This window comes from Diceros bicornis, chromosome 4 (genome assembly GCF_020826845.1).
Source record: "Diceros bicornis minor isolate mBicDic1 chromosome 4, mDicBic1.mat.cur, whole genome shotgun sequence".
Classification (NCBI taxonomy): Eukaryota; Metazoa; Chordata; class Mammalia; order Perissodactyla; family Rhinocerotidae; genus Diceros; species Diceros bicornis.
Genome location: NC_080743.1, coordinates 74220879 through 74248753, shown reverse-complemented (window position 1 = coordinate 74248753; position 27875 = coordinate 74220879). Strand labels below are relative to the sequence as shown.

The 27875-nt window shown below is 50.5% G+C and overlaps 1 protein-coding gene across 1 annotated transcript in view; it reads left to right on the top strand.

Moving 5' to 3' along the window:
* PLXNA2 (plexin A2) overlaps window positions 1–27875 on the top strand; it is a 213163-nt gene that overhangs the window by 174093 nt on the left and 11195 nt on the right. Inside the window, exons 14-27 of the mRNA XM_058539765.1 lie at window positions 6318–6435; window positions 8376–8512; window positions 9445–9612; window positions 9759–9852; window positions 14120–14359; window positions 15010–15153; window positions 15437–15671; window positions 17817–17959; window positions 18663–18931; window positions 20854–20920; window positions 21113–21259; window positions 21920–22079; window positions 22466–22569; window positions 26878–26977. Of these exons, the coding sequence (XP_058395748.1) occupies window positions 6318–6435; window positions 8376–8512; window positions 9445–9612; window positions 9759–9852; window positions 14120–14359; window positions 15010–15153; window positions 15437–15671; window positions 17817–17959; window positions 18663–18931; window positions 20854–20920; window positions 21113–21259; window positions 21920–22079; window positions 22466–22569; window positions 26878–26977 (2126 nt within the window). The remainder of the gene's footprint in view (window positions 1–6317; window positions 6436–8375; window positions 8513–9444; window positions 9613–9758; window positions 9853–14119; window positions 14360–15009; window positions 15154–15436; window positions 15672–17816; window positions 17960–18662; window positions 18932–20853; window positions 20921–21112; window positions 21260–21919; window positions 22080–22465; window positions 22570–26877; window positions 26978–27875) is intronic.

Genomic DNA, 27875 nt, shown 5'->3' with positions numbered 1-27875 from the left:
CTTCGCCTGCCCGCTGACGTGACTGAGCCACTTTCCCAGCCAGCCCAGGCTCCTCCTCTGCCAGCCCCCATTGGAATGCATCCCACAAGGTGGGCTGCGGGCAACAATTTGTTTGGCTCATGGGGCTCTGACAGCAGCTTAATCTGAGCAGGGCCTCCGCCGGAGCAAATTCATTTATTTCACTAAGGGAAATGTCAGCTGGAAATTAGAAAATAGGCATGTAGTGGCGGAGAGGCGAACGGGGCTCCAGGAGTGACATATGTTCCAATTTGGGGTGTTTGTTTGGCAGTGGCGGCCAGTGTGCAGTTGGTGGGCAGGAGGTGGGCACGAAGCTGGGGGCGGAAGGGTAGAAGGAAGGATGCTTGTCCTCCAAAGAAGGAAGGGAAAGGAGGAGCCTGATCATTCTGCATGGTTTGTCATGTAAAGTCGGGTCAAGCCACCCTGATTCCACTGAGAACACAGCTCTGCAAGGGGGACCAGGAGCCTGACCAAGACCATGGCTTGGGCGAGGAGCCTGTCCCCCTTAGCTCCAACCTCGTCAGCCTGGGTCCTCCCTCTGCTCCCCAGAGCCAGCCTTTAGTAGGAACCCTAAAAATAGCATCACTCGACCTGTTATCAGCACTTGCACTTTCTCGTCATTATCTCATTTTTAATTGGTAAGGACTCTGAGAGGTAGATATGGTTATCACCATCTTACTAACCTGGAGAGAGCAAAAGACTCAGAGACGTGAAATGACTTCCCCAGTTCACTCAGTGCATAAGTGGCCAAGGCTGATTTAGAACTCAAGTCTCCTGACCCCTAGTCCAGGCCTCTTTCCAGAGATGGAACAGCAATGGCTCAAGATTCCTGGGTAAGAGTGGCCTGAAAATTCCATGATTCATCAGCACGTGGCTTCGAGGGTCGGGGGCCGTGATTCCGGGATGGCCCAGAGCAGGGTCAGAGTCAGAGGGGTGAATTCCCAGACTTTGAGGGCTGGTGTGATGCCTGCTAGCCCCAGCAGGGAAGAAGAAGGAGCTGACCTGATCCTTCAGACTTTCAGATCCTTCAGACCTGGTCCTTCACTGACAGCCTTATCTCTGCAAGTAGTGAATCTTGGAAGAAACACTTGGAAGAAAGAGATGAGGGAGAGGAAAAGAGGAAGGATGTAAGTAGCGCTTCTGAGCCAGAAGAGGAGATAAATGCTGTTGGCACAAGAGCCAGGACAGCCTGCAGGGGTCCTCACAGTCAGACGGTCTGCACAGAGCCCAGCACCCTGCCGGACTGGGCTAGACACTCAGCCTCCCTGACCCCAAATCTACCTTGGCCTCAAGGACCTGCCTTGGGCCTCTGGACACAGACCAAATCTCCAACTTGGTGAGATGCCACAGGACTCCAAAGGAACGGGTTTTGGGAGACCGAGGGGTAAGGCTTTGAGCTGAGAGTGCAAACACTTGGGCAGCTGCACATGGAAATCTCGTAAGATTTGGAATTAAAAGATGTTCTGAGTCCTGGTTCCTCTACTGACCAGCCCTGAGATCCCAGCAAACTTCCATCTCTCAGACTTTCGTCAGCCTAATGGAACTCGTGATTCCTACTGCACAGGTTTTGGGGGAGAATTCGGTAAGATGAGAAAATGGAGTCTGTAACGTGCCATAGAAATGTAAGGAAATACTGTTCTATCTTTGACATCAAAAGCACTGCACTCCCCCAGGGCCACAGGGAAGAAAGTGCCAGAGAAACCGGAAGTGAGGATGTGAAAGGAGCCTGGGGAGGGGAATGGTCGCGAGGGGTCCCTGCCAAGGCTGGTGTTCACCCTAGAAAGCCGCCACTGCTGTCTCCTCGGGCATGGGGCAGGCAGGAGGCAGCACACACACTCCGCACCTCGGCTGGATGCAGCCTTGGTTTCCAGCCGTGCCAGGCTCATTACTGCTCTCGAGGTTTCAGAGTTTGTTAACATCATTAAAGCCTCCATCCCGGGCAGTGAGCAGCAGGCACAATCGTTACAGATGTCTGCGAGAGATGAATTTGGCTAAATGGGCCCGGTGCAGAGTCCCGGGTGCAGGCAGGATTCGAGGGCACGGTAATGAGTCACCATATGCTTGTGCCGTGCCATCTATCACTCAGCAATTAGGTTAATGTTGGTTAAAGGGCACCGCTTAGTCCTGCAATCAGCACCCCACAGGTCTGTGGAGGGCTGGATGATTCCATCACAGGACGTTTTCTGGGTGATGGAACACAGGTTGAGGCTGCAGCTCAGCCCCTCCTGGGACAGGGGGTCTGTGTGAGATGGACTCAGCTTGGGTCTTCAGACCCCCTCCTTCTCATCTGCTGCACCTGGGAACTCAGCCATGGCTGGATGGATGTTAGGTGCACGTGCTCCCCACCGCAAGGATGCACACTTGTGGGGAGAAAGGCACCGTCTATGCCAGTCTATGGGAGGTGGTGCAGCATGGGGGAGAGGGCACTGGGCTGGTGCCAGGAGCTCAGCTATTGATGAGTGAGGTGACTTTGGGTAAGTCATTTTGCTCCTTGATCCTGAAATATTTCATCTGGATATGAGTATGGAACATACCATCTGGAAAAATGGGTATATAGAAATAGATGATCTCTATAGTCACTTCTATGATCCTTAGGATGTCAGAAGCAGTAAACTATATGCCCTATGGAATCTGCAACTCCCACCATTAGAAAGCTTGTCAGTGGCACCAGTGTGTGTGTCTCTAGAAGGTTCCTGTCAACTAGGAAGAGTCAGGCCTTCAAATGTTGAAGCTATTAGTCCAACTTCTCATTTTACAAGGAGAAAATTTAGGCATCCCTAGCTGTTGTCTCCTAATAATACACAGGGAGCCTAGAGCCACCAGGGACACGAGGAGGAGGCAGGGAAGGCAAGTGATCCCCAGAAATCAAACCACAGGAGCTTTGCTGACTTGTAAGGCCTGAGGGGGAAGTGGTGCACACACTGCTGCCTGTGGTCATCTACAACTGGGAAGGTAGGGGGCACAGATGGTTAGCTCTCAGAGCCTTAGGAACCCAGCCAGGTCTTCCCTCCTGCCTTGTCCCCTCCACCCCCATCAACAACCACAACTCTACCCCAGCATTCCTGCCATATCCACCCTGTCCCCTCCCCAAAAGACAGAGAGAGCACTCCGTTAATTCTAGGAGCAGTAGAGTGGAGTGGTCAAAGGTATGAGCTTGGAGTCAGGCTGACCCAGATTTAAATCATGGTTCTGCCGCTTTACAGAACTGTGGCTATAGATAAGCCACTTAGCATCTCTGAGCCTGTTTCATTGCCTATAAAATGGAGAGAATAAGACCCGCCCTGTAGGAGAGCCTGAGGATGACATGTGATCCTGTCTTATACAGTGCCTGCCACCATCACAGCTCAGTAAATTGTTGCTCTTATTATTATTAAGGTACAGAATCTGCTATGGCCTGACCCTCATTCCTCAATGTAACCCTTTCTACTCCCTGCAGCTGCCTTTGCTTCTCCCTTTAACTCCCTATCTCCCTGAGCTCAGAGAACAAATGCCTACAACACATACACCCAAGGATGCCTTTGCATCCTTCCCTGTATGCACTGGGTCCCAGGAATGAAAAGGAGGAACAGTTAGAGGTCATTGGAGTTCCACACTGCTCCTGATTCCTTAGGACTCTTGCCCACTTCCCAGACCTGCCAACCAAGGCCCTTTTCTACAGCCCGCTGCTGACCACAGCCCCTCTCCCCATGCACTTGATAAAGTAGAACCTTGGGCCAGCCCCGTAACTTAGCAGTTAAGTGTGCGCGCTCCGCTGCTGGCGGCCCGGGTTCGGATCCCGGGCGCGCACCGACGTACCGCTTCTCCGGCCATGCTGAGGCTGCGGCCCACATACAGCAACTAGAAGAATGTGCAACTATGACATACAACTATCCACTGGGGCTTATGGGGAAAAAAAAAGGAGGAGGATTGGCAATAGATGTTAGCTCAGATCCAGTCTTCCTCAGCAAAAAGAGGAGGATTAGCACGGATGTTAGCTCAGGGCTGAGCTTCCCCACAAAAAAATAAACAAATAAAAGTAGAACCTCATTCCACAGGTGGAGAGAGGGGTCAGTTGCAGGGCCGAGGAAGGGAACCCATGATCCAGCTCTGGGACCTCACTGCAGCCTAGCCCCTGGTCCCCAGTATCATCCCGGTCCAGGCGGGGCATTCAGAGCCAGCTGCAGGCACTCAGCCTTGGACGTGTGGGCATCCTCCACCTCCCATCCATCCCTCTTCTCCCAGGTGCTTGATGTGTAAAACTTATCTTTTGGAACGTGAACCCTGAGCAAGAAAGTGTTCTAGAAAAGACAATGTGCCAAGAGGCCCCAGCCCATTGTTCACTCCCTCCAGGGACAGCTGAACAGGCCATTCTAGTCCTTCTCCTCTCCTAGACAGGCCCCGGGGCCCAAGGAGGAACAAATATGCCCGTGACCTTCACATGTTCTCATATTTCCTCTTTGCATGGCTCAAGCCTGCCGTGATTTCTTCTTCCCTTTCTTCTCGAGGATCACTCCAGCAGAGTGTCCAAGGGGGGCGAGTGAGGGACAAGAAAGCCCTGGTGAGAAGAGAGGGAAAGAGACTTATCTGCTCCATCCTCTTCCTTGCCATCCTCTCCCCAGACTGCTTCTTCTCTGAAGCTCCCTGAGGTCGCAGGGCGTGGTTTGCAGGATGGCGGGGACCCCAAACAGGGGCAGGCGCTAGGGCCCAGGAAACAGGAGGAGAGAGTCGTTACTCCAAGCCAGTAACAGCAAGGAAATAACCACACACAGCACCTTAAATTAAGCTTCTCAAATGCTCTGCTAATGAGGTTTAAGGAGACAGTTACGTGTAAAATACTAATTGATCAGCACTATCCTCTTTACTCTGGGTTCATAATTAATTTATTTATTCATAGAGAAAGGAAAGGGGGAATATCCTTCCATGTGCATTTGGTACTTTCTTGTTGAATCTAATATGCTAAACATAATAAGACAGTTATTGCATGTTAAGTAAATATTCACCAGGAGTGAAAGTACTTATTTGGGATTAACTGTTAGGAAGGAGATGGAGATCAGTGGCGCGTCGCGTGTGAACCTGTGGTGTATTTGTTTAATGCAAGTTTTATTACATCGAAATGAAATCTCTGTTTAGTTACCTTCCTTTCTAGAGAAGCTGTTGAGATAAGCATCGCTCGGTTAAACACGGATCTTCCCCACCGTGCCAGGATAATGCTGAGGATTAGTGTAGAGGGGTCTGTTTTTCTGACTCCCACTAAGCAAGCCTACCAGGGGCACCAGACTGCTCTGAACCCTTAAATGATGTTGGGAGGAAAGGAAAATCCTTTCCTCTGTCCCTGGTTCCTTTTTGCTGAGCCTGGTGAGGCCCTTTCCCACCACCCTATGCCTTATAATTCCACACAAGAGGTACCCCCAAGAGCCTGATTTCTTCAGTCCCTCCCGTATCCTGCAGCTGCCCACCCTTTCTAGAAGGCTGCTGTGGCTAAGGCAACCAGGCTCTAAATGTGCTTGTTGTAACTTATCTCAGGCACCAGGGAAGTCATCACTGGGGGTATTGATCTGTACTTCATGAGAGAGAAGGCTGCACCCCCTCTTCCCTCCAGCTCTCCTGTTAATGTGAGACATGATTTCCACCCCCAGGGTCGGTTCACTGCCTCGCCCACTAGCTAAGTGCGCTCTGCTCTTGATTAAGTGGGAGTCCAGTGTCAACTGCTGTCCTAATGAACTCGTCCACCTCCCGCCCCGCCCCGTCACCTCCTGCCTCGGGACTCCACTCCTCCATTGTGCTGGCAGCTCCTGTTTGGGGCTCGCACTATCTCCCCAGATTATCTATTCCCTTTTTAAAACTCACTGCAGGAAACAAACCACAATTGAATTGGTTTGGCAAATAAGCCTTCACTCCCTCTTTCAGGGAGAGTTGCAATGTTGGCTTGTCACACAGGAAAGAACACTAAATTACTTCCCTAGATCTCTGTTGGACGACAGGTTTATTCCACAAATATTGGGCAGCTACCCCGTGCTGGGCACTGCATGAGGCACTAGGGACTACAGGCTTGTTCAGAGAATTAGGCAGCATAGTATTTCGGAGGCAGATGGGGCTTTAGAGATGATCTTGTCCAACTTCTCACTATACAGATGACAGCCTGAAGCCCAGACAGGGCAAGCACTTTACCCACAGTCACACAGCTAGGTGTGAGCAAGCTGAGTCTTGGTCTAGCACTATTGCAAGACTGTGATGAGTCACTCACTGTGACTGGGTGAGCAAGCAAGGACAGGGATGCTAGCTCTTGCCAAGCCTCTCAGGAAGGTTTGCTCTCTCCTCAGGATCGTCTGTGAGATGGGCCATGCCCTCGTGGGAACCACCTCTGGGCCTGTGCGCCTGTGCATTGGCGAGTGTAAGCCAGAGTTCATGACCAAGTCGCATCAACAGTACACCTTTGTGGTGAGTACGGGGTCCAGCGCCGGGCTGCATGCTTCCAGCAAGGGCAAGATTCTGTTCCAGACCTCTCCCAGGATGTTCCTACACTCCCCCTGCCAAGCCAGGCACCTCCAGGCTTCCCGCAGACTGAGTAGGAGACCAGAAATGGGAACTTCTGGCCTCACTTCTTTGCGAGCCTGTCTTTCCGGGCTAGAATGCGTGTGTGGCTGACAGTGCTGTGGAGACTTTGGTGTCCCAGAGAGCCACAGGTCAGAATTCTAAATAAGGCGAAATCAGGCCTTTCTTAGAAAGTGGATCCTAGACAGACGCAGGGCGGGGAGGGGCTGCCCTTTGTCCCACCAGTGTGATATCTTAGTCTAATTCCAGCCTAATGAGGACAGATCGCCTGAGGGACCTAATTAAAAGGGTCTATATTTATCCACATGCTTTGTTTTCTGCCAAGAATATTGTAAGTGGAAGTCTAGAGGAGTCACTTGAAATCCTGCAGAGACGTGTGTCCGTGCGCAGGACCACAGGAGTGGGGTGTACGAGGGAGCTGCCTCCGTGTGTTGGTGTGGTTACACGCACATATTCACACACTCACCTGAAAACATCTCCTCACACAGAGGCAACAGGTAGTGGAATCACAAAAGCTTTCTTTAAGGCTGGTACTGTATTCCTGCTGAATCAATAACTTGCTTCTGGGGCCCTGGAGTCCACTGGGGCTATATTTTTACTGAATCAATAACTTGCTTCTGGGGCCCTAAAGTCCCTTTTCTGACACTTGCCTACATTGCCACATTGACTTCTTCTTTAAAAAGTGTTAACACCACAGATGGGGTCAAACCAGCCTTGCTAAGAGTTTTGAAAAATCATTAGACTACTAAATTCTATTCTCTCTAAAGCATTTTACTGCTTCTTTTAGGTTTTCCAGTGTCTGCCTTCTTATCCCGGCATCTCCACTTTTGTCTCGCACTAGTCTTCTCTCTCGGATTGGAGAGTACCACGGCTACCTGCAGCCACCCCACCCCATCTCCTACACAGGGTCTTGTATGAGAAGTAAACACAGAGAGAACAGATGGAGAGAAAACCGTAGAATGTCAGAGCTGGGAGGGGCTTTAAGAGATAATTTAGCCCACCCTCCTCTCTTGACAGAGGAGCAAACAAAAGCCCAGAGTGATCCAGAAACTAATGAGTGGCTAATATGAACCAGAATTCATACCTATGTAGTTGCTCAGTTAATTACACTTTCTACTCCACTCCACTGCCCTCCAGGCAGAAGCAATTCCTTTCTGATTTAGGTCGGCTGCCTGATGCATTTTAGGCCAGACATTTCTTTTAAGCTTCAGGCTTAATTTTACAACTTAGTGAGCTTACTAGAAAGTCCTGGCCAACAATGGGCCATCCTCCTGATGAAGGTTGGAAAAGCCATGTCTAACATTTACTGACAGCTCTCTGCGCCGGGCACCGTGCCGTGCCCTTCACACACTTAGGGAGGGACAGAAGGACATGTGCATGGGCCATGAATGGAGGATTTTAGCCTCTTGGTGGCCCAATCCAGGCAGGGACGCTTAATTCAGCCCTATCGATTTTGTGCCAAAAAAATCAGTACAGGCTCTAGATAGAGAAGCATTTTCAAATTGTTCTCAATTTGTAAACTGATTGATAGATTAGTCAGTGTCACCTCTGCCTTCCGATCAGTGTTATGAGCGTGGGATTCCCTGGGGAGTTAATTAATTCCAAAATGTGGCCCTTCTGCCTTCCCCAGACACGCCCCGAGCCTCTTCTTAGAAAGGATCTCAGCTCCAGGGCAGGCAGAGGGAGCATTTGGGATTAGAAAGAACAGGAAAAGAATCTCCACTCCAAGCAAGGACACAGTCCCTCCTTCTGTCGTTAAGTCTAGTGTGGGTCCATCCCTTTTGGCAAAACCTGAGCTGTGATCATTTCTCTGCTTCCTCCCAAAGAACCCTTCCGTGCTGTCACTCAACCCCATCCGAGGCCCAGAGTCGGGAGGCACCATGGTGACCATCACAGGCCATTACCTGGGGGCTGGGAGCAGCGTGGCCGTATACCTGGGCAACCAGACCTGCGAATTCTATGGGTGAGATGGGCTCGAAGGAGCACTAGAAGACTGTATGTGTGAGGTGTGTGCACACATGTTCCTGTGCACGTTCACACATATGCCTGCCTCATCAGCTCCATGTTATGTGCCACGTCCTGGACCCAAACACCGTTCCAGTCACTGTGAGAAATATATACCACTAGTCGATTTATATTTCATGTATCATAGGGGCTAGATACTTTTAAAAATAATTAGAAGTGAGGGCTATGAGAACTACTGATGAGGAAGGCTCCCAGGAGCTCTCCAGTCACCATCAGGACCCAGCACTCATGAGGTGCCCACTATGGTGACTTGAGAAACACAGAGAATGCATGGCCTCAGTCCTCAGCAAACGCACAGACTCATCCTCAGGACGTCTCTTGTGCATAAAAAATTGAACACCCAGTATTTGTCAGATACTCCGATGAAGCCCTGGGGAGGTAGAGAATCCTGAGAGAATTCTGAAAGAATCCATGAATGCGAACCCAACTTGCCCAGTATTATCTGATAATCTCCTCCTTGGACCGTAAACTCCCTAAGGGCAAGGATTGTGTGTTCACTTCTCTGCATAGTAGGTGCTCAATGATATTTATTAACTGACTGACCAGACGCTAAGCACTGGGTAAATAGTCATATTCTAGAAAAATCCAGAAAAGAGGAATTCCCCCAAAGCCCATGGGGCCCTGCCCCTGCCCCACATTCTCTAATCTCCTCCTGCAATTTTCTCCCTAATCCAACCAGAGGTGGATCTCAGGTAAAATGAGGCACTGAGGGACCCTGATGAGGGACATGTTCCCTAGTATAGAGTGTAGAGGACCCAGGAACACCTCCTGGGTCACGCCCTCAGACAGAGGAAAACCCCTTTTCAAGCCAGAGGCTGCCCCCTATTGCCCATGCCTTTCTTCACAACCGTCCCACTATCTCCCTGCCAGGCGGTCAATGAATGAGATCGTGTGTGTCTCACCCCCATCGTCCAATGGACTGGGCCCAGTCCCTGTTTCCGTGAGTGTCGACCGAGCCCGTGTGGATAACAACCTGCAGTTCGAGTACATCGATGACCCCCGGGTGCAGCGCATCGAGCCAGAGTGGAGCATTGCCAGGTGAGGTGGAGGGTGGGAGGACTGCACCTGGCTGCCACATGGCATAGTCCCTTTCACCCAAGTGTGGCTCCTGAGAGCACCCCAGGGGTTGAGGTGGTAGCAGTTTGAGAGTTTCTTTACCTAATCCAGCCTCTGCTTGTTCCCAGTGGCCACACACCCCTGACCATCACGGGCTTCAACCTGGATGTCATTCAGGAGCCAAGGATCCGAGTCAAGTTTAATGGCAAAGAATCTGTCAATGTGAGTAACCGCTGGTCCGCCCAGCCCTCGGTAAACACAGCTACGTGTCTGTGTTTTGCAGTGTGATGAGCTCTGTGTTAGGCGCTGGAGCATCTGACTACCGGAGAAGAAAGTTCGTTCAAGACACTGAGCCCAAATCATGGCCCCAAATACCCAAGCCTTTCAATGGTTTTTATAATTATAATTATTTCTTGTCATAAGGTGATAGAATGAGTGTATAAATGTACTGGCTTCTGAGCTAAAGATACAGAGCAAAAGGGCTCCTGTTTTATGCCATATTCACTTTGAAGTCCGTTAAGAAGCAATATGGGAGGGTGAAGAAATTCTAGCTCCAAATTCAGACATTTCTGGATTAGAAGCAGGACCCTACCATCTGTTATCGGTACAACCATGATCAAGTCATTTAACCTCTCTGAGCCTCAATTCCCCGGCTATAAATGGTGATGATAAGACTCTCCTCGTGGATGTGTACCATGTAGCCGCTGGTTGGCACTGAGGGTGGCACTTGATAAACGTTAGTCACTACATGCAGATAATTCCATCCCGGTTGCTAAGATTATCAGGTTGAACATTTTACTTTGCTCCTCTGTGTAGAGCTGTGTAATTTTTTTTTGACTACGGATTTTTGTGATTTTAAAGAAGTTCTCGATCATAAGAGCACAATGTCTGATATACTGTTATAAATTTTTTAGTTTGTTCTAGTGGCTCCATCTCACTCTTTTCAGCCAATATTTTCTGAAACGTTCATAATTATAGTCCAGGAGATGCTATTTTGGCCATTATTTTTCATATGAATTACTGTTGTTACTGCTTTGGCCTTCAGGAAATTGATGAGGCTGAGATGGAGATGGGAAGGATGGTGTATCTACCCTCTTATCCCTGACACATTCCCAGCATGCTTGAGGCTTCCTTAGGAAACACAGAAATAGACAAAATGACAGCGTGCTAGAAGGCTAGATCTGGAAAGGTCTCAGGGATCATCTGGTCCAACCCCCTCATTGTATAGCTGAGGAAACTAAGGCCAGAAAGGAGTAATGACTTGCCCCCAATCATAACAGTGGCTGATGGCAGGGCCAAGCTAGATCCCAAACATCTGGACTCTTCATAACTAGACCATGTGAGATGCCAGTGGGCTTGATATCCCATCATGCCAGAGACATGGGGGTAACTAGACCATGTGAGATGCCAGTGGGCTTGATATCCCATCATGCCAGAGACATGGGGGCACCGGTATCACACCTTCAAGACCCACCATGGTCACAGCTCTTTGGACTAGGAGGACCATATGCCTCCTTATCCCAAGTGTAGAGCTTGATCATGGGTGAAAGAGCCGCTGCTCCACTCCACTTCCAGACCAAGGCTGAGTGTTCCCAGGAGCTCACAGACCACCTGCCTTTGTCAAAGGGGAATGGTAAGCTCACACTCAGGAAGAATAAAAAAACCCAAATTAGGTACATATTTTAAAATTTAGGCTTTATTATTATTCAGGTATGGCAAGGCCAATAGACCAGGAGATGCGTGCCATTGGAAAGGTAGTTTGTTACTCACAGATTCAAGAGAAGGGGGCATGCCATGCCCTGGGGGACCACACAGGGAAGCACCAGAGTGGGTTAAAAAGCATAGAGAGAAAGAGAAACTGTGGCAAGAGCCTTTACTGTGGCTTCCACAGGAAGGAGCTAGCAAAGCAAGGTGAGCAGGTGTGCGACTGGTCAAGTTGAATCATTTTAGGGGCCCAGAGGCTGTCCCTAGTTGTTGGGTACCCGGCCTTGCTGTGATTAGGGAAGGGGGATCATTGCCCAGAGTATGAAAGGAAGTGGTTGGGGCTATGGGCTCTGGATTGGTTGGTTTGCGTTAGAAGCGCGTGCTCTAGCAGGCAGGGAAGTTCGCTGTCTCTAGGGACTGGCTGGCCTGGGGAAGGGCAGCCCCTCCAGGGTCAGCAAGCCCCCAAATGTCAAAGCATCAGAATACAGGAAATAAAAGACATGATTAATAGAGTACAGAGGGCATTTTGGAGAATGAGTACGTGACTGACAAGGTCGACCTCCAAAAGCTGCAACATTAGTGCCCAGAAAGCCATTTGAAGAGAAGACTGGGCTGAGAAGGCCTCCCCGCTACCTGAAATCCGCCTGAGAAGGCTCAGGCCCTGCGTGCCCTCTCCCCTCACCAGGACGCATTTGCAGCCCTGGGCAGGAGTCTCTCCAGCACTTCCCCCAGCCCTGCTCCACCACCTCAGTGCTTCAAGGAGTTAAGAGGTAGTTCCTCCCTCTCTAGAGTTGAGGGCCCTCAGCCTCAGTGGTGACCTGCCTGGAGTCTGCAGGCTGGCAGGCCTGGAGGAGAGGCCTGGGCAGGTAGTTTTCCATCATGCTGGCTCCACAGTGGGAAGCTGATAAACTCCGCCCCATGCCTTCTCTTTTAGGAGTGGTGGGAAAGAAGCGCTTTGCCCTCACAGCCCCGCTTGGGCCCCATCACGTCCTCAGCCCACTGGGGCTACCCCTTGCCTTTGGGTTTTAAAGCAGCCCCAGTGAGAAGTGAGAAGGGCCGAAGCGAAGGCCGCAAAACCCAAAGGAATGTTTGGCAGACAAAGTGCCGATGCAGCACGGGGCAGGAAGCACACAGAGGCCACTTGTTCTGGGTGATTTGCTTATTCATAGAGGAGTTCAGACTAGGGGTGCCGGAATGAGCAGGGAAGAGACGGGGGTGGGGAGTGAAGGAGTGCACTCAGGCTGGGTGTCTGCCCTGCAGAGCCCAGGATCGGAGGCTCCCTGGCTCAACTCTACCCTTTTGACAGCACCCTCCATCTTCCTCATGCCGGAGTGTCCCCAGCTGGAACATGAAAGGGACATTAGGTTCATAAGGAGCTGCTGAAGTGGGAGCTGAAAAGGGCAGGAATGGGAACTGACCTCCAATGTGGCCTGAAGCCCTCGGGGAGCTGTTTTGTTTAAACTCTTAAACTCCCTCTGGAAAGGGAGGGTTAAGACTTGGACTTGGAGCTCTGACAATCTCTATGCAAGTGTCAGCTTTTTTGCGATTTCACACACGGTCTTGTTTTCTGAACATGAAACCCGTGTATGTGTATGTTGGCCAGACACACAACACGTGTGGACCCGCCAGGACAGCGTGTACTTGGGCAGGCAGAGTTCTCACAGATGCCCCTGGCTGTTACTGGGACACCGTGGCTCCCAAAGCCGAAACGGAGCCATGTGGAGCAGGAGCCAGGAGGAGAGGGGGTAGGGGGCCAGGTTTTCTTCCCAAGCCCTACGGGAATCCTGTAGTGCTTTCTTCAGTCCAGCTGCAGCCTTGGGCAGCCCCAGAACTAAACCACTGGAGGAGAGAATGACACAACTCATGCTAAGCAGGGGCCAGCCCAGCTAGGATTTTAGTTGGAAGACCAGGGTCCACTAAGAAAGAAAGGACATTATGACCTCAGTGTCAATGCCAAGGTTATACCCCCGTGCAGAGTTAGGGGGCGCTTGGTTGGAGAAGAGAGAGATCATGAGTAAAACATTTAAAGAGCGGAAGGAGCCTTTTCATTCATCAATGTATTCGGTAAACATTAATTGAACACCTACAATATGCTGGCAGGGTGCACATCTCGCACTACTTCCTGCTCCCCACCACACACACACACACACACACACACACACCCAACGCTGCTCCTGTGCTACTTTTCCTCAAACATTCCATGCTCCCTCACCCCCCAGGCTTTTGCTGCTGTCCCTTCTGCCTGGGACTTTTCCCCCACGCCTCCCTCTCCTTGTCACCAACTCATTCTTCAGATTAGATTTCATTCATTTCTTCCCTGAGTCACGCTCACTCTGCTTCAGGGCACGCACACATGTTCGTGCACGCACAGACACTCCCACGGTACCTGTACTTCTGTGCCAGGGCGTTTCTCACATCCATTCATGCATTTACAGTGCTAGTGCCCCTCCTGTGCTCCAGGCCGTCTGCCAGGACCATGTTGTAATGCTTGTTGACTCGGTCGTCTCCCCCTCTAGACTGTGACGATTTCACTAGATGGCCCCAACTCCTAGCACCCTGCCTCACACAAAGTAGGCGCTCAGTGTTGGTGAATGAATGAATGAAGTTAAAATGCAACTCCCCCCAAAAAAAGCTTTCACAGTCCTTTTCCTCAAGGGGCTCACCATCTAATGAAGACAAGCAAGTCACCCAATGGCGACAGGCCAAAGCAGGTGGGGGGAGGGGCGGGGACAGACCCCCAGCCTCGCTCGCTCAGCGTTTGAATGCTGCGCTCTGGGCCTCTCAGGTGTGTAAAGTCGTGAACACCACCACCCTAACCTGCCTGGCACCCTCTCTTACCACGGACTACCGGCCCGGCCTGGACACTGTGGAACGGCCGGACGAGTTTGGATTCGTCTTTAACAATGTCCAGTCCTTGCTCATTTACAACGACACCAAGTTCATCTACTACCCCAACCCGACCTTTGAACTGCTCAGCCCTACTGGAGTCTTGGATCAAAAGCCGGGATCCCCCATCATTCTGAAGGTAGGAATGCACCAAGAGCAGGGCCTGCCACGCACCGTGGTGCTGAGAGCCCCCGCTCCCCTGGCCGGTCTTGTGCTCCTTTCCACACACGTGGACTCGCAAAGCTGTCAGCTCCCTGTAAAGGGAGCTTGTTTATAGATATTGACCCATCGAACGGCACGTCTTGCCTTGGGATTCTCAAGAAACACTGTAGAATATTTCTGTTTTTTCTTGTGAGCTTCAGAACCCAAAAGCCCTGCGGTGCGTTGGAAGTAACCATTTCCTTTTATTGACCACTTCCGTGGCCGCCGTAACCTGCACACAGTTTCAAGAGGTCATGGTTCCCTGGACGATCCGTCCGTCCAAGTGTTTTGTTACTCCACTGCGTTCATGCGTATCCCATGTGTCTTCCCAAATTTTCACTTGATCAGTGTTCTGTTTCCCCTTCCTCTCTTTCCCGGTCTCCTCCTCCCTTTCCTTCTCTCTTCCCTCCATTTTCTCTCTGTCTCTCTAAATTATGGCTGTTAGAAGTCCTCTCCAAAATCTTACCATGGTCATTTGTTGGCCTTTGCATTGCTGCCTTTCCCCCGTCTCCTTCATCTTTTTAAATAGGCAATTAACTTCTGCACGCACATGTCAATCATTCCTATTAAGATTGCTGTTATCTACAGGGCAAAAACCTCTGCCCACCTGCCTCTGGAGGTGCCAAACTCAACTACACGGTGCTGATTGGAGAGACCCCATGCGCTGTCACTGTGTCCGAGACACAGCTCCTCTGCGAGCCTCCCAACCTCACGGGGCAGCACAAGGTCATGGTGAGTAAACCTTATTATTTCCTTCCCTCCTTACTGTGTGTGTGTGAGCTGTCATAAAGAAAGCCTCTCTCTTCCACCTCCTCCATGTCTCTTCATCTCCATGCCCTGCATTAAAGTGGGTAGAAGTTGGGAACACAAGAAAAGAAAGGCAGATAATAAGCAGGAAGTTGTTTTGTATCCAGACCTGCACTGTGTGGTTGTGGTCTCGCATGTTCCTCCTGAAACCGTAAGGCTTCGATGGCATGCCAGGGTTCTACAGCGTCTGTGTGTGTGCAATGCACAGGTTCACGTGGGCGGGATGGTGTTCTCGCCCGGCTCGGTGAGCGTCGTCTCAGACAGCTTGCTGACCCTGCCAGCCATCGTCAGCATCGCGGCAGGCGGCAGCCTCCTCCTCATCATCGTCATCATCGTCCTCATCGCCTACAAGAGGAAGTCCCGGGAAAACGACCTCACTCTCAAAAGGCTCCAGATGCAGATGGACAACCTGGAGTCCCGTGTGGCCCTGGAGTGTAAGGAAGGTAAATGGAGGCGCTCCCTCGCTTCCTGGACCCTCTTTCTTCACCAGCGTTATTAGCCCCTTGCCTACAGACCACTCAACTTTACTTCTATCCCTCCCACCCCAAGCCATTACACTCCACTTTGACCTCTCTTTTCCTGTGAATTTCCTTTATCCTTAGGGCCAGAGAAGTCCTATTAAGGATGCCCACAGTGAGGCCCCAGGCCTGAGCACACTGTTCTGGTCCCTGTGTGCCCTGAGTCATCCCACAGTCTGGCCGCCTTCCTCCTCCTCTCAGGGCCAAAGTCTCGCCGCAGTCAGAGCCTCCTGAGCCCTGTTGTCTCAGACTCTGGATCCCCCAAATGGGAGTGTCTGGCTCCTGTTTCTTGCATGGCCACCCTCGCCCACCCTCGTAGCCTGTGGAAGCAGCAGCTGCAACAACAGGAATGGCGGGCGAGCACCTCACCCCCCTCCCACTCTATCCCCTCCCCCAGGGTTTGTTTTCCATCAGTGCTGCAGGCTGAGCTCTCTGAAGGCCACCACTTGCTGGCGTCCTTGGCTGTGGACGTGTGTGGGAGTGAAGATTGTGTTTTCTTCCATCTCCCACGCAGTCACAGCCGCAAGGTGACAGGTGTACCTGCCGTCCCCTTGGGCTGAGGACCCAGTGGGCTCTCTGGGTAAACATCTCAATCAGGAATCAAAACATTTCTCCTTTTGCTGCAAACCTCAAGATCAGAAATAAGCCCTCTGCTAGATGAAAGGGAAGAGCTGGGCTGGGGAAAGGTGGGCAGCGGCTCCTCCCGGTGCCAGGGCTGGGGAGGACGGGGGAGGGGGTACCAGAAGGCAGGCTTGCCACCAAAGGGGTGCTCCCCTGTTGGCTGAGGACCTGATGGTCAGGACGCCCCAAGGCTGGGTTTGGTTTTAGTCTCAGTTTCGTGTCTGTGTGTGTGTGTGTGGTGTGTGTGTGTGTGAAAATATACATAACATAACATTTACTGTTTTAACCTTCACTGTCTCTACACCCCAGGGCTCTCCCCTCCTCCAGCCCTGTGGCACTAAGTACATTCACAGTATTGTGCAACCATCACCACCATCCATCTTTGGAACTTTCTCACCATCCCCAACTGAAACTCTGTACCCATTAAACAATAACCCCCCAATCCCACTTCCCCTTGGCCCTTGGCAACCACCATTCTACTTTCTGTCTGTGAATTTGACTACTCTAGGTACGTCATATAAGTGGAATTATACATTATTTCTCTTTTTCTGTCTGGCTTATTTCACTTAGCATGTCTTCAAGATTCATTCATGTTGTAGCATGTGTCAGAATTTCATTCCTTTTTAAGGCTGAATAACATTCCATTGAATGCAAATACCTTATTTTGTTTCTTCATTCATCTGTCAGTGGGCATTTGGGTTGTTTCCACCTTTTGGTGGTGTGAATAATGCTGCTGGGAACATGAGTGTATAAGTATCTGTTCAAATCCCTGGTTTCAATTCTTTTGGTTATATACCCAGGTGTGAAATTGCTGAGTCACGTGGTAATTCTTTGTTTAATTTTTAAAGAAACCACCAGATTGTTTTCCAGAGCAGCTGAACCAATTTACTTTCCCACCAGCAATGTACAAGGGTTCCAATTTTTCCACATCCTTGCCAACACTTGTTGTTTTCCATTTTTGGTAATAGCCATCCTAATGGCTATGAAGTGGCATCTCATGGTCATTTTGATTCTCCTTGTCCCCCAAGGTTTTTGTATGCTGATTTATTGTCCTTCTTGGAAAAGGGGAGCAAACCTGCCTGTTCTGGTCTTTGCTTGATCCCCGTGGCCACTGTTTTGCCTGCTTTCAGCATCTGCAATATCTTTACAGAATGACCCAAGTCATGGTGTTCTTCCTTTTTCTTTGTTTTAATTACACTTGTAGTACATAGAAAATTCAAAATTATAAATAAGCATAGAGGAGGAAATAATATAGAAATCACCCATATTCCTACCACCCAAGAAAGAGGGCCTGGAGGTATCTCACTCCCTCTGTAAACACACCCCTATAACCCTCCTTGTCTCTACACCCGGGCCCTGCTCCTCCTTCACAAGCTTCTTCTCCCATCTCTCCCCTCCCCTGCCCCGGTTCCCCTCCTGAGCCTCCCTATATCCACTGCACTTTCACAGCTTTTGCCGAGCTCCAGACAGACATCAATGAGCTGACCAGTGACCTGGACCGCTCAGGAATCCCCTACCTGGACTATCGTACCTATGCGATGCGAGTCCTGTTCCCTGGCATCGAGGACCATCCCGTGCTGCGGGAGCTGGAGGTAACGCCGGCCGCCCTCGCCCAGCCACCCAGCAGGGATGCAGGGCCTGGGTTTCCTAGGAAATGCCAATGGGGCCCAGCAGCTCGGAGGAAGGTCAGGAGTGAGGAGGAGAAATAGCTTGCAACAGCATCAGCACAACCGGGATATTCCTGATCAGGAAGATCACAGCCAAGGGGGGCACCTGGGCTCTGTGGGATGATTCCAGGGGAAGGCTCATTGTTTGTCATTTTTTAATTAATGACTGAATTAATTAACTAAGATTCTGCCTCATTCTCAAATGGATTTAAGGGGGCTTAAGGAAAGACGTAGGATTCTGTGAGGTTTGTTTGTTCATTTGTTGGTTTGTTTTACTAAAGATAATAAATCAGGATGGAGGAGATTAAGGGGAGACTAGTAAATGGAGTGAGTCTGATGGGGCATCTCCTAGTGTACCCTTGGGAAAATCAGATGGACGGCATCTCCTCCGAGGGCTCTGCCTGGAGCCCCACCCTCCCAACCCAGTGGAAGGTCAGAGCAGACTGTAGACTTCAGAGACGGGCCATTCCTACATCATCGTGGGTGGGAGAAATGGGGTGGGGTGGATATAGGCGTCGTGGAGAGGGTCCTATTGCTGGTGTCACCACTGGCAAAGGCCCTCAGTGAGAGCCCGGGCTAGGAGGCCGGAAACCCATCCTCTGACAGTGCGCCCATCACCCCACCCCAGGTGCAGGGCAACGGGCAGCAGCACGTGGAGAAGGCCCTGAAGCTCTTCGCCCAGCTCATCAACAACAAGGTGTTCCTGCTGACCTTCATCCGCACCCTGGAGCTACAGCGCAGCTTCTCCATGCGTGACCGCGGCAACGTGGCCTCGCTCATCATGACCGGCCTGCAGGGCCGCCTGGAGTACGCCACCGACGTCCTCAAGCAGCTGCTCTCTGACCTCATTGACAAGAACCTGGAGAACAAGAACCACCCCAAGCTGCTTCTCCGCAGGTCTGACCCGCAGCTGGGCGTGGGGCAGGCGGCAGGCATCTGAACAGGGCTGTGAGGCCTCATTAGATCAGGTCCCATAGGCAGCAGGAGAGGGTGCCCCTCCCCAGAAAGACCCCTGTCCATGTGTCTCCCAGTGCAGTCTGATCTTCCTTCAGCCTGGGCAGCTGTGCAGGGTGTGCAGCTGCTAAGTCTGATGGAGGAGCACAGGCCTCGGCTCGGATCTCGGCTTGAACCCCAGCTCTGCCACCTGCTAGTTGTGTGATCTTGGGCCAGTGACGTGGCCTCTCTGCTGTTTAGTTTCCTCATGGACAAAATGACACTAATAATACCTGTCTCGCAGTCTCTCTCTCCCTCCCTGTGCCTCTAGAGCTGCACTGTCCAATAGGATAGCCACATGTGGCTATGAACGAAAATGAAATAAAATGTAAAATTCAGTTCCTCCATCACACTAGCCACAGTCCAAGGGCTCAGGTGCCACACATTGGCCGCCATATTGGACAGCGCAGATAGAAAACATCTCCGTCATCACTGGAGGTCCTGTTGGACAGCGCCAGGCTAGAGATTCGGTGCAGCCTGTCCCTTCAGCACCCAGCTGCCTGGATCTGAATCACCAGTGTCCACCACACATCCCCTCCCCAGTTGCCATTTTCCTGGCAGAGGAGAAGGTTGGAGACCTTGGCATCCACCCCCTGGGTCCACTGTCTCTGGAGGCCCCAGGAAACTGAGCACAGCTTCAGAGCTCCTCAGGCAGCAAAGACTGGTATACGCCACCTCCGTTTCACTGCCTTCTCTGAGCAAGGTCTCAGGCATCCAGGTCCCACGTGGGGTGAGGAGGGAGAAGGGACGGCTTTGTTTTATGAGTACTGAGCCCCTATCCTGCCAATCTGAGCATTAGAAACTCTCATTAAGAACTGTTGTATTTAAATTAGAGCTAATCTCAGGCACAATGCAGGGAGAGGATGCTGGGAGGGGCCAGGGGAGAAAGCTACAATTTCTTCTGCCATTGTCACTCTCTCCCAGACCCAGATTGCTGAGCTGCCCTGGCAAATGCCTGGGATTTACTGCAACCAGAGGATATAATTTGCACCACGTGCAGGGAGTTAAAACACCCCTCCGGCATCCCCATCACTGAGGGTCTGTCACAGCCGCTTTGTTCCTTCCCAAGTCCCCAGATCTGCGGCCCAGGATGGGGGTGGGGGAGGGGCGGTGCTTGCAGGAGCAGATGCCTGTCAGCTAAACACTTCCCCACACTGCTCTCTACCTGAGGAGCTGGGATCCACGACCCCATGTGACCACAGTGATGACAGCTATGGGTACCAGGCGCTATTCCTAGCACTTTACATATATTAACTCATTCAACCCTGACAACTCTGTGGGATAAATATTATTATTATTATTGTTGTCCCCACCTAGAGATGGGGAAACTTAACCCAGAGAGGTGAAACAGCTTACCCAAGCTCACACAGCCAGTACATGGCAGAGCCAGGATTTGAACCCAGGCAGTCCGACTGTGAGTGTTTGGAGGGGCAGGTACCAAGGACCTTCTGGACGTGGAAAATAGAGTATTCAGGCATGCGAGGAATCTCAGAGGGACAGGGAAACTCTATTTATCACCCTGAAGCCAGGAGGGAGTAGGGAGAAGGGGTCCTTTACAGCCCTGTGGGATGGGTGCTCAACACCTTTACCCACAGACCTGTAGTACTACTCCATTTCCACAGGAGATTCAGGCCCAGAAAGAAGCCTCTGGCCCAAGGTCACACTTCCGGCTACTAGCAGAGTTGGGCTAGGACCTGGGTGTCCTGGCTCCCAGCCCTGTGTTCTTTCGTACCTTGTTCTCTTGGGTCATGGCCCATACAGCAAGCCTTGCCCCGCACTGAGACCCCTCTGTAAAGGACTGCCCCTCGTCCCTTCTGCCTCCCCAGGACAGAGTCTGTGGCTGAGAAGATGCTGACCAATTGGTTTGCCTTCCTCCTGCACAAGTTCCTGAAGGTAAGAGTGGGAGTAAGATGGGGGGCTCCTCCTCTGTGCCTGGCCATCAGGGCTGCATGGGGATCCCCTTCAGGAACAGGAACCTACCTGGCCAGGGTGCTCCAAAGCAAAGTGGGCCTAGGAGCAAGGTCAGGAGAGGGAAGGAAGGAGGCTAGTGCCACCACATGCCCCACGCCCTGCCTGTGCCCACAGGAGTGTGCGGGGGAGCCACTCTTCATGCTCTACTGTGCCATCAAGCAGCAGATGGAGAAGGGCCCCATCGACGCCATCACAGGCGAGGCCCGCTACTCCCTGAGCGAGGACAAGCTCATCCGGCAGCAGATCGAGTACAAGACCCTGGTGAGGAGGCTGGAAGCTCAGGGGACAGTGCAAACCTCCTACCTCTGATCCATACTCTGCCTTCTGAGCATAAAGCCAGTCTGAGGGGTCAATAAAGAGGCTGAGAGACCGGCCTGGGGCAAGTCCAAGGGGCATGCTAAGTGTACCAAGGGCAGGCAGACACTCCTGGGCTCCCCCTCCCCATCTCATTTGGTGGACCCAAAGAGCTCTCTCTGCCTCAGTTTACCCAAGATAATATTAGGGGGAGAAAAAAGATCACCTACCAATAGGTATGAGGAAATCAGTATTATGGTAAAAAAATGTGAGGCTGTTGATTCCTAATATAGAGGCTTTGGGAAAGTGGGAGGCCACCCCTTGATACACCTGGAACCATCTCTAAACCCCTATGGTGCCTCATTCCAGGATCAGACCCTCCCCTAAGCCATCCAGGAGCTAGAAAGTAGAGTCCCGGTTCTTTGAGAAGGAAGGGGTGGGCATAATGACTCACGCTGTCATTTGGCAGACAGCAGGAAGGTGAGAGAAACTGAGGCATGGAGAGGCACCCCTGTTTCTCCTGTAAGGAGGGTGAGCCTTGGAAAGAGAAGATTCAAGGCCTCACTCCCTCTCCCTCAAATTGCTCTTTCAACTCCCATCCTGCCCCCACTCTCTTGCCACCTGTAGATCCTGAACTGTGTTAACCCTGACAATGAGAACAGTCCAGAGATCCCAGTGAAGGTGCTAAACTGTGATACCATCACGCAAGTCAAGGAGAAGATCCTCGATGCTGTCTACAAGAACGTGCCCTATTCCCAGCGGCCGAGGGCTGTTGACATGGACTTGGGTAGGAGGCCTGGCCTTGGAGTGTTGGGAAGGGGGTGGACGAGCAGTTTCCAGGAGGGCATTTGGGCTGTGGAATGGAATGGGAAGATGGGAAGCCCTGCCCGGCATACAGCCCCTCCTGGGGGCGTGACTGGGTTCTGCCCAGGTGAGGGGCCACCTGAAATACTTCTCCCAGGGCACTACCTGCTCAGATGTGGCAGCTCTGGTGAGGCCCACACTTCCCCCAGCTGCCTTGACCTCATGGAGCCCCAGACATCTTAAGCGCTATCATTGCACCAGCTTGAGGGAGCTGGGGTTGCCAGGTCCCTAGAGGAGGCATGACGGGGTGATCCTGGCTCGCAGCCCCCACCCCCTCACACTGCTACCTGTACCACCCCCTCCACCCAGAGTGGCGTCAAGGCCGGATCGCCCGAGTTGTGCTGCAAGACGAGGACATCACCACCAAGATCGAGGGTGACTGGAAGCGGCTCAACACGCTGATGCATTATCAGGTGAGGGCGGGGCCTCTCGGTTTGCTCAAGGGCTTTGCCCTAAGGACCTTTGACCTCCCAGAATGTCTCCTTCCCTCTAAGGTTTGCTCCAAGGCCCTCAAAGGCCTTAAAGGGGTTTTCTTATCTCCTATTTCCTCCTCCTCCCTGAGCCTAAAGCAGTGATTCACACTACCGATTACAATTACTGAGGGTACTTTTACTGAGGGTACTTATCAAAAACGTGAGTGCCTAGTATTCATATCTCTTCTGTGGTCTCATAAAATAATTTCTTTTTTTTTAAGTATTTTATTTAGGTCATATTGGCTTATAACATTGTGTAAATTTCAAGTGCACCTTATTATATTTCAGTTTCTGCATAGTGGGGAAGTATCTTGGGGTATGGATGACTGGCCGTGAGTTGATGACTGTTGAAGCTGGGTGATGGGAACGTGGGTTGACTATGCTCTTCTCTACACTTATGATCTTGTTCAAAATTTTCCATAATAAAATGTTGCCAAAAAAAAAAAAAAAGAGTGCCCAGACTCGCCCTAAGAAACTGACTTAGCTGGTCTGGGGTAAGGCTAGGCATTTCTATCCTATACATCTCTACGCCTGCAGAACAATTGCGTATTGCCAAGTCCTCCACAAGGACAACCACCACAGGCGTCTGCCACTTTCTCTCTGTGGCTTCTTACTAATGCAGCTTACACTTGTCTTGGAGTGTTGAGGGGAATGGGATAGATTCGTCTTCAGGGCTTACATTCTGCCACTTCCTAGCTGCTGTCCTTGGGGAAATTACTTAGGCTCTCTTCCTTCTTCTCTGTAAAGTGAGGTGGATAGTGATCCCTGCCCCATAAAGTTGTGTGGAATAGATTAAATATAGTAGATAAAATGTTTAGCATATTGGCACACACATTGAATGAACAGTCAAAAAAAATCCCAGCAAAAGAGCAGAAGATCCAGGAGGTATCTGCTCCCATCTCCCCTTCCCTCCCACTGTAATCACTCATGGCTGGAGGTCTCCCTAAGATTAAGCACAGGTGGGCTGGTTGGGATTCAGGAAAAATACTAAAATAGAAGCTAGAAATGGGAGACACCGAGGGAAATGAAACCAGCCAGAGGAAGCGCCTCAGCCTGCAAGACCCTGTGGGATTGCCGGATTGGTAACATCCTCACGTCTGTGCCTCACACGGGGAGGGTGCAGCGAGGCTGGCAGGCTGGGCTGGCAAGCACCGAGTTACCATCAACCAGGCCACTGGGGGCCCTGAAGGCCAACAGGAGCTGTCTGGGAAGCTCCCAGAGGAAGCTGGTAGGGGACACTTGGGGACCCCAAAATGCACCTCTCCGGGCTCCATCCCCCCTACTGGCCCACATTCCCTGTGCTGACACTCTGACTGGACCCCTGCCCCAGGTGGAGTGAGTGTGGTGTAGCAGGAAAAGAAGAGGCTTTTCGAGCTGTATTTAAACCCCTGCTTCCCCGCTTGCTGGTGGTGTGACTTTAATCTCTCTGAACCTCAGGCTCCTCATCTGTAAAATGGAGATAACAACCCTGACTTATGAAGGTGGTTGGAAGGATTAGAATCAACAGATGGGGCACCTAGGATGTATACTTACATCCACTGTAGCTATAATCACTCCTTGTTGATTCCACCCCCACGTCCACTTCACACAGTGTTAATGCATCCTGTAGCACAGGTGTAATGAACCATTAGAGCTGAAGAAGAAAGTGCGAAAGAGATAGCATTATGGCTCCAAATCCTAAGTTTCTCAAGGGCAGGAGTGGGGCCTTTCTTCTCTGTCTGTGATGCCCTAACACTTGTTACCGGGCTGTCCGTCCTATGGCTCCCAATCAGAAGAATGGAATATTCTGTTCTTTCAGAGCTCATCAGACAAAGCACTTTAATTCCCTGGTGTCATTTATCATTCATGTATTCATTCATTCCTCAAATATTTACTGAGCTTTACTGCATGCAAGGTACTTTCCACACTCTCGCCCTCAGTGACAGGGGACAACGGGGATTATTCTTCCCTTTGGGAGACGGTGATGATGATGCTCATAATAGCAACACGAATGCCACTTCTTACTGAGTGCTCACTGGGCACCAGGCGGCTCTCAGCCTTTACCTGTCCTCACTCCTTTAATCCCCTCAACAAACCTGGACACAGTTATTATCCCCATTGACAAATGAGACAACTGAGGCACAGAAGGGTTAAGCAACTTTCCCGAAGCCTGGCAGCTAGTAAGTGGCAGAGCCACCATCAGACCCCGCCAGGCAACTTGACCACAATTTTGCACCACCTGTTTGTGGAGAGAAAGAGATTCTGAGAACTGAGGACAAGAGAGATTTAGCGATGAAACCTGGAACTGAGTTGAACTGTGGTCGTTTGAGTCACGTTGTGAATCTTCCTTTGGGCGACAACAAACCATAAATGATAACCTAATCTGTTCCTCTGGGAGTGAACACCCCTGCTCCTGTCAGGCTTTCAAAGGATCATTTCTAGGCTGTCAATAGCAAGGAGAGTTCCTAAAAGACAGAGGGGAAGAGGTCCCCCTCAGTTCCAGACCTGGTGCTGATGGTGCAAACTGCTGGCTGTCCAGGGAGCTGCCCCAGCTGGGAAGCCATGGAGCATTGGCACCTTCCAGGCATGATGGGGAGTGCAGGGCCCGGCAGCTCTGTCCCATCAAGTCAGAGCATTGCCCTCTCTTACCTTCCCTTGAGTCAAAGGTCCTTGGAGCCCCTATAGGAGAAAATTTGCATAATCTTAATTAACAAAGAGATGTTAAAAAACTTCCCTGGCTCCCGCAGATTTATGGGGAGGGTGAAATTAAATACCACAACTAAAACCGGCTATCAGGGAATCTCGTTAGCACTAATGTTCATTTATAGTTTGACTTCCCCACATTTAATTCTTTTTTGCTGGGAGAGAGGGACTGACAATTTAAGACCCAGAAAGATGGTTTTATGACTGGTACAGCTATAAATCAAACTTATAAAGTTCATAAAAATTGTTAAAATAAAAAATGGTTTAATAGGAATGTTTTATGGCCCATAACATTATTATAGCTGTTTTATTCCCTCTGCGTTAGGGGTTTAATTGGATCGCCACAATTCTGGGGATTCTCCGTTTTTATTGGATGGAGGGTAATGTTAAATCAAAATGGCCCCAAATGTCTTCAATATGGCTCCTCATTTCTCAGCCCTTTCCCTCCAGGCTGAGTACTGGGTACCCTCACAGAGAACGGGGCAAGACACCATCTTTCCCTCTGACTCCCCAAGAGCAACTGCCTTGTTGGTGAAACTCAAGGTGGCCCAGGCATTATAGGACCCAGGCCAGAAAGAAATCAGAGCCAACAGGGAAAATGGGCTTCAGACTAGTGTGACTTGAAATAAAACCTCAAATTAGGATATCATGAGGAGAACATGTGCTCTGGGGCCTAACAGACCTGGCTACAAATATTGGCTCTACCCTGTATTAATTATATGACCTTGAGGATGTTGCTTAGCCTCTTGATGCTTCAATGTCCTCATCTGTAAAATGGGAATAATTGTATGTAACTCACAAGGTTGTAGGGAGGCTGGGTCTAGCCCAGCACTGTCCAATAGAAATGTAATGCAAGCCACAGGTATAGTTTTAAAATTTTTACTAGCCATATTTAAAAAGTAAAAATAAACTGATGAAATTAGTGTTAAGAACATTTTTTTTTAACCCAATTGATCTAAAATAGTTGTCATTTCAACATGTAATCAATATAAAAATTAATAATGTGGGGGCCAGCCCAGTAGCTTGGTGGTTAAGTTTGCGCACTCCACTTCAGCAGTCTGGGATTCACAGGTGAGAATCCCAGGCGCAAACCTACACACCGCTCCTTAAGCCATGCTGTGGCGGCTGTTCCATATACAAAAAATAGAGGATGATGGGCACAAATGTTAGCTCAGGGCCAATCTTCCTCAGCAAAATGAGGAAGATTGGCAAAGAATATTAGCTCAGGGCTAATCTTCCTCAACAACAACAAAATTATTAATGAGCTAGTTTGTTTTATTTTTATTCATCCTAAGCCATTGAAACCAGTGTGTATTGTACATTTATAGTACATCTCAGTTCAGACACCTACCGTGCATCTCAGTTTGGACTCACCAAATTTCAAGTGCTCAGTAGCCACAGGTGGTGAGTAGCTACCAGTCTGGACAGCAGGAATTGTTACTTCTAGTATTCCTGAACTCCTCGTGCTCTACCCCACACCTATTCCGTAACCTTCTAGAAGCACTTGACTATTCAATTTCCCAAGACACTGACATTCACCCAGACTATCTTTTACACCCTTCTCAGGTGTCAGACAGATCGGTGGTGGCTCTGGTCCCCAAACAGACCTCCTCCTACAACATCCCTGCCTCTGCCAGCATCTCCCGGACATCCATCAGCAGATACGGTGAGGACTAAGAAGGCAGTCTGGGCCACTCAGAAGGGAATCTTCTGTGACCTACCAGGGACCCCTCACCGTGCCTTCTTATAGCAGGAAGCCCTTGCTGCTGCCAGCCTCCAGTCAAAAGCCTTTGCTCATTTGTTTGCCTTCCTCCCTCGTCCAGTCATTCCCAGAGCAGCCCATCTCCTCAGAGCTGCGGGCACAGGTGGCACCATGTACTCTTCCTTTGATAGCCCTGGGGAAGAAGTTTGAGGGGCCCAGAACCAGGGAGGCACTGGAGGGGAGGTTCATATATCGCAGTCCCAGTTTATGCCTATTGTCCTGGCTGCATTATTAATAGTGACCCCCTTTTACCCTCAAAAGTGTCCCAATTCGAGCAATAAATTGGCCATCATAGCCCATCCACCCCAGAGGAGTGCTGAGCCCCCAGTGCCCTCTGGGCAATGAGGTTCAGTACTTCACTCTCTCTTACTCCATTTTCTCTGGTTTTCTGTATGCACTGAGGCTTTGGGCCGTCCAGCTAAAGGATACCTCAGGAGTGTGGCCAGAAGCTCCAAAAAGGCCTTGGCAATTCCATATTCTAGGCCCCAAGTAAGAAGGGACCCATTAATTCCTAAGAGTTACTCACAGCTCCTTAGTATCCAGATTTTTATCAAAGCCCCTATGAAAATATCTGGTTGACATTTTACCTATTGATTATTCTTTGCTGGAAGCATCAGAGGAGGGTGGACTCCCAAATTCCCAAGGGTCTCTCCAGCTCAAAGAATTTCTAACTCCTCTTTTTATAAAAAGGTTTCAGGCTGTTCTCGTGCTAACCAAGGATCCCTGAAATAACCCACCAAATATGAAGTCCCAGGGTCCCCTTCTAATTGAAAGTGGGGGCAGGGATTCTAGAAGGATTCTA